The sequence below is a fragment of the Oncorhynchus clarkii genome, chromosome 1 (assembly GCF_045791955.1).
Source record: "Oncorhynchus clarkii lewisi isolate Uvic-CL-2024 chromosome 1, UVic_Ocla_1.0, whole genome shotgun sequence".
NCBI lineage: Eukaryota > Metazoa > Chordata > Actinopteri > Salmoniformes > Salmonidae > Oncorhynchus > Oncorhynchus clarkii.
In genome coordinates, this window is record NC_092147.1 from 80,021,142 (window position 1) to 80,033,928 (window position 12,787).

General features: G+C 41.7%; 1 protein-coding gene across 3 annotated transcripts; it reads left to right on the forward strand.

Annotated features, from left to right (window-relative positions):
* Positions 1-1,542: 1,542 nt before the first annotated feature.
* Positions 1,543-10,845, forward strand: LOC139413072 (acyl-CoA desaturase-like). 3 transcript variants are annotated; one of them, XM_071160115.1, is made up of 6 exons: positions 1,543-1,840; positions 2,109-2,383; positions 3,462-3,592; positions 4,946-5,151; positions 7,275-7,507; positions 8,372-10,845. In XM_071160115.1, exons 2-6 carry the CDS (start codon positions 2,158-2,160, stop codon positions 8,569-8,571), a joined length of 996 nt encoding a protein of 331 aa, XP_071016216.1. In that variant the 5' UTR covers positions 1,543-1,840; positions 2,109-2,157; the 3' UTR covers positions 8,572-10,845. The 3 variants fall into 3 exon arrangements, with proteins under 3 accessions (XP_071016216.1, XP_071016208.1, XP_071016226.1); XM_071160107.1 differs by having other exon boundaries at positions 1,559-1,840; positions 2,114-2,383; XM_071160125.1 differs by having other exon boundaries at positions 1,744-1,872.
* The last annotated feature ends 1,942 nt before the right edge of the window (positions 10,846-12,787 follow it).

Genomic DNA, 12,787 nt, shown 5'->3' on the forward strand with positions numbered 1-12,787 from the left:
ATACAATATGCATCTAATTTTCAACCAACAGGTGTCTGTGCCAATGCACCACACAACCAATAAACAAACCATACTGACTTTGGGCACTTCGATATCATGGTTTGCGTTTTCAACACCACAATAAATAGACTATGTCAATCTCGACAAACAGAAAATACATCCCTCCCTACCTTGAAGGCTTACCCAGTATCGAAGGCTAGGCTTGACAATCTCCGAATGTCATTCAAATTTTTGCTGTTTTGTAACAGATGAGTCTTACCATCCATCATTTGGCCGCTGCACAGTTTGAATTGACTGATTGATTTTATTTGTCAGTTCAAAAAAGACATATACACACAAATATTTTTAAAAGATACCGGGATTGCACAATAAAGTCGGGAACTTATTTTCATTGTGGTCCCTATTTTTTTTACATAAATACCATTACATAGATACAGACACAAAGAGGGATGTCGGCCAAATGAGCCACATTTACATGTCCTTAAAAACAGCTATAACAAATTACAAAAACACTATTCCTTGTGCTTCAATGTGTAGCATATGCATAACTTTATAGTCTGTTTTTAATTTGTTTTTGTCTACTTTCCTAAAATAATAATTGTCCACCCCGCGGTTCAGCTGTCAGAGATTTAAGCACTACATGTCTCAGGGCATTGCATGCATAGGCCTATAGGCTATGATATTCATATTTGTATAAATATATACGGTATATATAGCCTATATAAAGGAAGAGAAGCATAGGCCTAACCCCAGAGAGATGGAGAGAGATAGAGACATGCGGTGGCATGCTACGTCACTGACATGCATTTCTTTATGTCAGATGGCCACTATGTCTGATATACAGATATAGACGTACAGAAGGGGGCTAATTTGTACATTTTCTCTCAGAATATTTTGTATAAAGATAAGCATTATATTGTTAGATTATAGGAGTAACTCTGGTAGGCCTAAACCAGACTTCCTCACCTCAAGTTCAACTGTCAGAGTCAGTTGGAGCGTAGGTGTGTACTGCCTTCACGTCATGCCTTTATATCATAGGTAGGCATACAGTAATTAAAGCTTAATAATAGCCACAAACGTTCACAAACGTTTCTAAGCTTCATTAAGGTAATATCAAAGTAAGTCAAGCCATTGTTTATTAGAGAAAAGACAAGCAGAAGAGCATATGTAAACCAGGGAAAAAACGCACTACCCTCCCCATGTGACCCCCCAAAAAAACACAACCCTCCCCAAAGCAAAAAAAAAAATGGTTTGACAACCCTCCCCTATTTTGGACCACCCTGCCCCAATAATTTGTATTGCATATTACTGTCCCTAAAATGATGTATCATTCAACTCCCATCACCCCACATCCTCTCCATGAACAACAACATTCTATTTTCCTTTATTGTAATGACCAATTTATGGAAAGGTTACTGCTGGGCACTGACTTTGGAAAGGTGGTGTCTGTCTATCTAACTAGACTACGCCTATAAAACAAACAGCTATCCGACCATTGTGACACAAGTTGTGTAATTTGTGATCACATAAATTAACATGAGCGCGACTGTAAAGAAACAAACAGAAAAGGGGTGGGTGGGTGGTGTTATCTGGATGTCTTTCAACATTTCACTGCCAGGGGTTGTAAAATAAACATCAGATACGAAGGCAACCAATGAAACGATTAGGGTAGAAGTGGCATCAAATGCCCCTCGACCAATTGCAGTCTTTAAAACGAGGTCTGAAGATGAAACTCAGCAGCAGGTTAGGTAAGCGGAGTCATCACTACGAGTAGAGCTGACAACGCGTTCAATTGTCAACTTTCGTCCGAAGAAGCCATCTCCGCGTTGTGCCCATTTTGGTACGTTTTAACGATTCTCTTCATACCACGCAGTAAGTTATGTTTTTGATGCCAGTTGATAGCAAATGATATTCGTTTTAGAGTAGCCTATGCTATTCTAGCATTGCAATCAGTGATGCTTGCCCACCAGGAAATCGAGCACGCACTTTAATCTAGCTGCTAGCACGCACTTTCACCGTGTGAAGTGCGTGCTCGATTTCCTGGTGGGATGGACCATGATGCCGGTGTTTGTCATGTAAACTGAATAAGCTATCTGTCCTCTTTTAAGTACAGATCTCGTCTCAACACTGGGCACGTTACAGAATTCTACAGCAAACATGACAGAGACGACAAACCCCAGCAAGCAACAAAACGGAGATGCCGTGATGCCAGAAACGTCGACGAGGGATGATGTTTTTGATGATAGTTATAAAGCAAAAGAGGGCCCTAAACCACCGATGAGACTGGTGTGGAGAAACATCATATTAATGTTTTTATTACATGTTGGAGCGCTTTATGGACTGATGCTCGTGCCCTCCGCGTCGGCCCTGACTCTGGCTTGGAGTAAGTATCACCATTTACTTAATGTGCCATTTTATTCAAATGTTCTTGTTCCGCTTGTATCGGTTTTGACGCCCTTTTCCTCGTTAAAGTTGTTGGTCTACGCAGCATGGTTTATCTGGTCGACCAGCGACAAGAGAATGTGCTGAGCCGGGTGATGCATTTGTGAAGTAGGCGTTTGGTGGTGTTACACCGACATGTTGCTACTTGCCCGCCCTCCTATAAGAATAGTGTTGAATGTTGGTACACCTACTCAATATTTTCCCCATGGAAATAACAAACAAGGGCCTATTTGGTGACTTCTCTCGTATTATATAATATGTAGCCTAACAGTTTATGGACCATCCATCTTCAATTGAAGACACTGCTCATAGGCTAGGCCTACTGTGGTGCAGATGGAGAGAGACTTTTGGAATGTGTGGCCTGAGGCACGTCTGTTCTAAATATATTTCTGAATTAGAAAATAGCTGCACCCATCTTTATTTGCTTGTTTAGACATAGGAAAAAACGTGCAGGGGTTTTAATTCTGTTTTTGTGAGAATAGTTGGAATAGATAGACAGAACTCATGACTTGGATTATACTGTAACGAATACTGAACAACCAAAACTGTGTTTCCACTGTTGTCTCTCTCGCTCTAGCTCTCATATGCTGAACTGCATATTATTCAATTGGGCAAGACAAAGAACAATCAGCATTCCAATAGACATTCCATTGTGAGGCTACATGGCACCACAACAGAATGTCTCTTCTTTGCTGCCTGGACCAGTTGGATGTCCCAGGTTCTCACATCCTAAGCAGCCTTGTGTGACTGCACATAGAAACACATTCAGCAGTTTTACAACAACAACCCTGAGAGTAGACATGCATGCATATGTGCTGCCATTGCCAGTTCCCAACAGAAATAACTATATAATGACAGAAACTAGGCAGGGATGGGGAACAGGCATGGGATGGGACATGATGTCCCTTGTAACTACTAGGAGTCAAATGTCTTTGTGTGTGTTTCACATGATTCTGTGTGTGCGAGCCAGACATGGGCGTCTGTATATCTAGCCTAATCTCTCTCTTTCTTTCCCCTAGCTGCTTTGTGCTTCTTGCTCAGTGCCCTGGGTATAACTGCGGGGGCCCACCGCCTCTGGAGTCACAAGTCCTACAAGGCCTCCACCCCTCTCCGAGTCTTTCTGGCCCTCGCTAACTCCATGGCCTTTCAGGTAAACAAAGGACAACTTTTTGAGTTGAATCAACTTTATTGAACCCCAAAGAGGACACAGTATAGGACCCCTACGGGGACAAAAACAGACACAGGCATACACACACAGGCATACACACAGGCATACACACACAGGCATACACACACAGGCATACACACACAGGCATACACACACAGGCATACACACACACACAGGCATACACACACACACAGGCATACACACACATCATAAACTTGAAGGCTAAACTTGTGTGATCAACCAGCATGGCTCTTCCAAAACACCAAGGTTCTTTCTCGAGTGTAGCTTCAATTAAAAGGCCCTTATTGTGTTGGCGTGTCTGTGAGGGAAAGTTAGAAACAGCAGGACAGAGAGCTAGCAGAGGCTACCGCCAAGTGCCAACCATTTAGCGGCTTTAGCCAGCCTTCATCAAAAAAATCAACACGACTACTTATCCAAATTTCATACAAAATCCCTTTGTGAAATAGACCCAATCTTATTCTAGAAATCTCCAAAATTTAGATGTATGAAGTGACCATCACGTGGCCCAATGACGACCTTACAAACTGATGACTTGATTTAAAGAAGTGACCAATGCAATCAGGTTAAGGGTTTGGTTAAAAAAGGTCTACGCTAGTCCCCACCAATAACAACAACTTAATTAATGAGTGACCCACTGTGCAATATGCTGGTATATAAAGTATGATTGAGTGTTAACAAATTTCCACTGGAATTAACGATTGCATTTAATCTGAGTGGGCGTTGCCTGTATAATCTGCGTTGTTGTGCTGACTGACTGATGCTGCCCGGTTAATCTGATGGTCACCTCTTAGTACACATTGTCTATTGAACTGTAGTTCTCTACTATATGTTTTCTAGGTGTATAAATGTATAGTATACTGTGCATTTATACTCAAGTATATTGTGTTTAAACCCTCTCTCTGGTGTTGTTCCCATACATATTAATATTAGTGTGTTCTGACATCTCAATTGCTTGTAGAATTACAGCATGGAGATGGAGATAAATACATGGTTTATCTCTATTGTACAAAGAACAGAAATGGGACAGCACTCCAGTAAATATACTTAAATGTAAATTTTTATTGCCGAACGTTCGGGTATGAGCCCTTCAGCTTGCATGACAATCAATGTTAATGGTCATCTCTATAGTAGAAACACCAGAACTGTGGATCTAGGGCCAAACCGTATATATCAAGCATCTCCGAGTAAGAGTGGTGATCAGGTTCTCCCTCCTACTCTGAGACGCTTGATACACATGCTCCCAGATTCCTGTGTTGCTTTTCTGTTGGATATACGTGGCTCCTAAACAACCACATCACCACTTATTTCTTCCAGAACGACATCTATGAGTGGGCGAGGGACCACCGGGTTCACCACAAGTACTCTGAGACAGACGCCGACCCCCACAATGCAGTGCGGGGCTTTTTCTTCGCTCACATTGGCTGGCTGCTCGTACGCAAGCACCCCGACGTCATCGAGAAGGGCAAGAAGCTGGAGCTGACGGACCTGAAGGCAGATAAAGTCGTCATGCTCCAGAGAAAGTAAGATGACAGTTTTCCGGTCTATGCCCTGTACCGTCCTAGTTCCATGCCTTTCATCTTATATGCTACTTAGCGGACACGTTTGTCAAAAGTTGCTCATGGTAGTGAAAACATTTTTTGGATGGGTGACCCCAGCGGGAATCGAACTTGCAATCTTGGTATTGCAAGCCCCATGCTTTACCAACTGAGCCACACAGGATGGTATATTGTCTGTTTGTATTATCTGCTGTAAAGAGTTTATTTAGTCGCAATGCACATTTCTGTGAAAACAGATAAAACGTTATCTTAATACTTAAAGATATTGCTTTAGAGAGATTGCTGCTCCTCAAATGGGATCTTTTGATAAAGCTTGACGTAACAAAGACTATCTCCGTCAACGTTGTTATTTTATCACCTGTTAACTTTATCAAAAGATGACATTTGGGAGCAGCAAAACTTTGAGCCACATTCCCTTTTTCCATGTATTGGATCTTGTTCTTGGATGTGCGTAAAACCCTCTCCTTTCATAAGAACAGTTATACCCTCAGACCTCCAATTATGAACTGTTTGTTTGTTTTGAGGAACTGTATTCTTGTTGTACTTTTAAAAAAAAATCGACATACTGTAGCTTGCTGTCGTCACCTTTCAGTTGGAAGTATTTTTTTTAAAGGCCCAATGCAGCTGTTTTTATCTCTCTTTCTGGGTAACAATTAAGTACCTTGCTGTAATAGTTTCCCATTAAAACTGACAAATAGCTTTTTAACAAACTATTTCTCAGCAAGAATTTTGCTAGGACTGTCTGGGAGGGGTTTAAGTGGGAGGGGAAAACTTAAAACTAGCTATAGTTATTGGCAGAGCTGTTCGGAACTATGTCTATTAACCAATTTACCGGTCTATTATTGGTCTATTAACCAAGCCGAAACTCCCTCCCATGTAAACAGGCTGATAAGAAGGTCCTGTGTAGATTATATTTTCAACCAGAAAGTATCAGGAAATAACACTGATCAAAATTGTTTACACTTTTACAGTGTTAGTTTCATCAGCTGTTGTACAATGTGATACAAAACACAGTAAAAACAGAATTTTTGACTGAACTGGGCCTTTTTTAAAGGTGTTGGCCCTGCCAAGGCCTTTGGCAGTACCCTTGCTTTGAATCATGCAGTGTTATAGCTAGAAGCCTATTTGCATTCTGGGAAAGTTGCACAAAACCTCCACTGGCAGTGGCACGGCACAGAATGTACCACAGAGGGGCAATTTAACACTCATTGAACACTTGAAAGACCTCTGTATAAAATCCACCATAGAAATCGGTGGTTACAGAATGAATGTCACATCAAGATTCGGACTGCATGTGACTAGTGATCAGATGATGCCATTGAGTTTTGCATTTCCCCCTCTCTACCATATATTGTCAATACAAGATAATCAAGCAACCCAAAACCGTTGTGTTCCACATTATTGTACGTGTGTATGTTCTGTGAGACCAGTTACTCGTCAACGTTTAGATATATTTGAATTCCTTGTCTATGCATGACAATATCTAAGGTAAACCAAACTCTTGAGTGCTCCACACAAATGTTTCATTGTTAGGACCAGGTGCTTTCCTGATCATGTGGTTAGCTATACTTCTGTGTATGTTGCATGAGAGTAGTCCCAGTAGCTTGACTGTGCTCCCTGCACTGCTGCTCTCTGAACCAGTTTCCCCATTCTAGTCACGGCCACAGGAAGTGGTAGTCTGGGTCGCGGTGGCCGTGACGGTGCTGGTAGCTGATCTTTTGATAAGAGCTGTCATCTCTGCCAGGACCTCAATCAGGCCATACCCACACAAAGTACAGTGACTGGCTGGCCATTGGTCAACATGCAGCGAGTGCTCTTGGACGCAGTCCCAAACTAGTATCACCACAGCTCTTGTAGAAAAGGGTGATTTAACATATGGTGGTAGACACAATCAACCAATCAGAAGATTTTGTCCAAACGTGTTTTTATGTGGACTGAGAAGTAGGTGTGACTTACCGCAGTGTAGTACCTCTGTTTATGAATCTAGGTGCTTGGGGTGGTGACTTTTCAGCGTTAGTAACTATGTTTAGATTCAAACAATGTCTCTTTTCTCATTATATCTCTAACGTCTCATCTCTGCCCTCTAGGTACTACAAGCTGTCTGTGGTCCTGCTGTGTTTCCTGGTGCCCATGTGGGTACCCTGGTTCCTGTGGGATGAGTCCCTGTGGGTGGGCTACTTCATCCCGTGCCTCATGAGGTACGCTCTGGTGCTGAACGCTACCTGGCTGGTCAACTCTGCCGCTCACATGTGGGGCAACCGACCCTACGACCGCAACATCAACCCCAGTGAGAACCGTTTCGTGGCCTTCAGCGCCATCGGTAAGCCTGGATCATCTTTCTCTTTAAAGGGAGTGAGGGGAGATCCACTCTCCAGAGTTGGGATCAATTCACAATTCCATTTAAATTCCAACACAATTTTATATGAATTATCACTCAATATAAACATTTAGGCTTGCTTAGATTGATCTTTTTGCACAGGGAGCAGTGGCTTGTATTTCGCAACCAACCCCGGCACTATAAAGTGTTCTTCATAGCGTAAGAAAGGCTCGGACCGTAGAGATGTATGTATAATAATTTAATGCAGGTTTCACAATTGGCAAATCTGAAATGGCACCCTATTCCCTATATAGTGCACTACTTTTGGGTGGAGCAATACTTTTGGCCAGAGCCTTGCACTCTATAAGGAGTATAGACACAGCCAATGACCATTTAAATAATTTTGGTGACCCCACTGCAATTCACACCTGACTCTGAATACTACTGTAGCCTCTTGTCTGTAGGAGCTGCCTGTTTGTCAGCTATGAAAATCATGCTTTAGTTGAATTGCTTAAAACAAGTGGGAATTGTAAGATACTTACAGCTCTGGATTTAGAGGGCTGCTGTAGTTGGTGCATGTTTTTGAGTCATCTAATGCTGGTTCTTCAAGTTGGAGACTATAATTAACTTTGTTGAATCATGTGTTTGAGTACTAGCCTCCCACCAAGACTGAAGTTACCCAGCCCTGTTGTGGAACTTCTCAGTCTCCAAGTGCTTTAGTTTACATATCACCTGTACTCTTATCAAATCATGTTTTATTGGGGGGAAAGTAACTCTCATAGATGCACAACTATAGCACATCAGCCTGTTGGTCTTTTTAACATTTTTATGGAAAAAAATGCCCTGGTCTCGTGTCCTTCCTTTCAGGTGAGGGCTTCCACAACTACCACCACACCTTTCCCTTCGACTACGCCACCAGTGAGTTCGGCGTGAAGTTGAACATCACCACCGCCTTCATAGACCTCATGTGCTTCCTGGGCCTGGCCAAGGACTGCAAGAGGGTGTCCCGCGACCTCATCTCGACCCGCGCCCAGAGAACCGGTGACGGCAGCCACAAGACTGGCTGAGTAATGTTGTCTCAACAGCCTCAAACTGTTACGGACTTGATAAGACCGATACGAGATATGTTAAAACGGGCCAAACCAACGAAAGATAGTAGCTGTAGTAAATTGCAGCGATGATGATGATGGAGTTAGTAGTGCTGCACATAGTAGTGATCAGACCATGGTTCATTGATGTTTCATTTCTGTATTATTAGTTAAAAACCTATTCCTGAGTTCCTCAGACTAATATTGGCTTTAAAACGGTCCTAGACCTTTCAGTAAATTGTGTATTTTTTTATGTTGTGTTTTTTAAATGAATGCTATGTGAGGTGACTATTAGCCAAAGCGAGCTTATAGAGTGGCAAGGCTGGGCATATTGGCACAGACACTGGAAGAGTCTTGATTAGAGAGTCTTGTTATCTGTGGAATAGCCTGAAGTGTGTGTGTGTGGCGGAGCTAGATGGTGTAATGTGTGAAACATTACACCAACCAAACTACCTGCCTGTGCCATCTGTGCACCAACAATGAAGATGGAAGAACATTAACCTCTAATTTATTCATGTGCTATTATTAATTAACCCTCTGTGGCACTTTTGAAATTGTTAAGTGAAAAAAAAATAAGGGGTTTCTTGACATGAAGGTGAAGCAGGCAAGTTTTGTTTTGATCACGTTTCGTTCAATTCAGACAAAAAATAATCTCTTTGATATGTCAGGACCGATCTCTCAATCAGTCGCGCTTTGCTGACGTTCATTTCATAAGACTGGAGTAGTCTTAAGTCCTGAGAGAAGTCCAGCTTTTGTCAAGTTCAAAATGTAAATTTATTGATATTTTATTTGTTTTATCAAGGCACCCACCTTCAGTCTGATTTTACCGTAAGCTGCTGTTGAAACAGCCCTACCTACTTCATAGTCAAAGTACTGTTTTAGCTGTCATTATATACCAGATCCTATTCCATATAGGCTGGCATAGAAGTTCACTTCTGCTGCGGCATTACACATGAAAGCACCAGTGGTCTCCTCCTGTCCAAGTTGCTCTTAACAGGAGTCTTTCCTCCTTGTAGAAGAGGATGAAGGAAGTTCTCCAAGTTTCAAATGGCACCCTATTCACTATATAGTGCACTAGTTTTGACCAGGGCCCAATGTGGGCTCTGGTCATAGGTGGTGCACTATATAGGGTGTCATTTGGGACGTAAATAAGGTCTCGGGGTCATTTGTGTATAATACGATTTATACCTCTGGTGTGGGTGAAGATGCCTGTGACTTCAGTTAGTGTTTTTTCCCATCCTGCTTCACGGAGACACCTCTGCACTGAAATGTAGTGAAATGACATACTGATCAGTCTTTATTATACAAAGAAATACTTGTTTGTATTTATTTTTTACTCTTACTGCAGTTGAAATACGAATATGGGACTTCTGTCTCACTTCTCCAATAGGACAATGTGAAAAAAAGAGGTTATGAGAGCATTTGCGTACCTCTCGATATCTTAAAGAAAAATATTTTGTCAGGACTCGCCCAAGATGCCTTATGGAAGTAATGTTATGTACTTTGCTTGTAGACATGGACATGTCTAGAAAAATATGGATGCAACATAGGGGAGGGAAAGAAAGCGCCAACAATTGATGTCCAACCAAATGAACACTCTAGGAGTGATCGTGAAAAACTATAGGAATTCCACTTTCTAGGAATGAGAGATTTGCTTTGGTACCGGGGTTGTTATTTAATGACTGTCTTAAAAAATATATTTATACTTGAAAGAATATCCCAAGATGCAAAAGTACGTGTGTATGTATGAGAGAATATCCCAAGATGTACCGTATGTGTGTCTTATGTATGAGAGAGAGCTAGAGTAACTGATAGCACTTATTTAAATTGGAAGTGAAAGGAAAGACCAAATGGTTTGCATCTAGGGATATTCTTTCAAGTATCAGAAGATTCTGATGAGGAATTAGGAATCAATTTTTGCATAATATTTCAACGAATGTTTTGGCTCTGAAGAAACAAGATTCCAGATTAGTTATGAACTCATCAAATTGTAATAATATTTGTCGCACTTTGGTCTACTTTTTTCAGTGCAATTATTTTGTACAGTGTTAACTTCTTGAAGTCTGAATGCCTTAAAAAAAACTGCCGCATTTATTTTCAAGGAATGTTTTACCCACTGTATGTACCGTAAATAAACCAAATTTTCTACATGTTGGAAAGTATGTTCTGCTGTCAGTTTTGTTGTAATTCTGTAATCTCTCTGTTCCTAATTGAATAAAAGACATGTCGTTGTCTTAGCATTTACTGGTCCCATCCCAGCTGCATTGTCTCAGTAATTGTTCTGCAAAGTGCCCACCGTAGATCTTTTTTTTATTATTAAAAAAGAATTGCAATGGGAAATGTTGTGCAACAAAATCCAGTGTTTCTTATTTGTACAATTCCGGTTAGTCCCTCCCACTTCCGCACATTTGGTTCCTAGTGAATACACCCCTGATGAAGGTGTGCTGTGTATGCAGCATAATACTGTGTTACTCTCAACACTGCCTAAAGTGATTATAAATTAAACTCCAGCTATCATAGAAGACCATTCTCTGACTGGCCTCGGGCGATGGGTGGATGCTGTTTAACTATTCTGTGACCTATTCTCACAATCTTTCTTCCCCTTACTGAATCATGGTATTTTAGACTAGAATTTAATTTAAACTTTATACTATCAACATGCAACACCAAGTACAGAAATTACATAACACTTGTATAGCTCCTTTGAATGTGGTATTTACCTATCACATTGCTTATTCAAAACCTTAACCTGACCGCAGGCCTCTGAAACTAAAGGTTTGGTGTATTTAGTTGGTGTGCCTGCTGACAGACAACATGCATACCAGTCGGTAAGTGTTTTTCATAACGACTTGAAGTTCTTGTTTGCTGACAGATGTCATCACTTCCTTAAACAGTCGTTTCAAGATTGTGTGTTGGTCCCCTGGGCTCCCTAGACTGTCATTCAGGTTGAATGCAATTTGCTTTCACTCACTCTCCCTCTCCAGCTAACCCGCTCTCCCTTTCACACACATCCTCTGTCTCTCTCTCAGATCGCTCTCTCTCCACCCCTATCTCTCTCTGGACATGATGTGCTTGCTTCCTGTTTCTTCACATTCCTCTAGTTCCTCAGCCAACTGCTGATCAGTCCCATATTGTGCTGGACGTGCATGACTCACTCACCTATTGAAGCTATCTCACAACGTCAGGCCGTGGGCGCCTGCTATGCATGTCCTTTCTCCGGCCAACACTGAGCAGCAACAAGACACTGCTTCACCTTTTAATCTGATCCGTTTTATCTGATCGTCGTCTTCTGTGTGTGCCAGAGTCTTGGTTTATCTATGGTATAGTGCTTCAGCCTCTGCTAAATGGGTTAATTTTGGTGCATTGACTGATCGTGAGTTGAATGAACCGTTCTGATAAAGCATGGACGCAGACGGCTAAAATACCGGTTTCAGTTTGGCAGTCGGCCAATTTCTCTTCAAAAACGAACATATCTGCACCCCCTACTGGAGAATATATTAGTGAACCACTGAAAATGATCTCTCTTCTCAGATCTAAATAAGTCCAACTAAATAGACAGGCTAATTATTTTAGCCTGGGTACCAGTCTGTTCAGCTAACATTCCACTCCTTGTGCTATTCCTGAATGGCCAGTTTGAGCCTGGACAGTGAAGAGTTGGCCTATGCAAACATGGTCAGAGTCTAGTCCAGACCTGGGTTCAAATACTATTTAAAATCTTTCAAATACTTTGAGCGTTTGCTTTAGTCTGCCTGGAGTGCCAGAATTTGTACTTTTGAGACTGCTATTGGTTTCATTGCAACAGGCAAGCTCAATCAAGTACAGCTAAAGTATTTCAAATATTTTAAATAGAGTTTGATCCCAGGTCTGCTTCAGTCCAGTTGCAGTGGGTGTCCCTACCACAGCACCACAGTCTGTCTGTGAGCTTGCCTCCTTGCCCAGTGGTCTGCTGTCAGACTCAGCCCAGCTCCCAGTGACATCACCCCTCTCTCCATTGGCTGCCTGGTGTCAGACCATCCACTGCTCTGCTCTGTGTGTAACACTTGTGTGGTCATCAGGCTGACAGTTTTAGCCTTGCACTGTCAAACTCTGATCTGCTTTGCTGGACAATACTAGGTCTAGGCTACAGTAGCCTACTGGTAGAATATTAGCCTAAAAAATAGGATGGCAAACTTTTTTATTTTACATATTTTTTTCT

What these genes read in the sequence shown, in the direction of transcription:
- LOC139413072 (XM_071160115.1), top strand. Translation starts at nt 2,158, where the DNA reads ATGACAGAGACGACAAACCCCAGCAAGCAACAAAACGGAGATGCCGTG. An exon ending in GGCCCTGACTCTGGCTTGGA is followed by an intron (nt 2,384 to 3,461) that starts GTAAGTATCACC and finishes TCTTTCCCCTAG; the next exon opens with CTGCTTTGTGCTTCTTGCTC. An exon ending in GTCGTCATGCTCCAGAGAAA is followed by an intron (nt 5,152 to 7,274) that starts GTAAGATGACAG and finishes TCTGCCCTCTAG; the next exon opens with GTACTACAAGCTGTCTGTGG.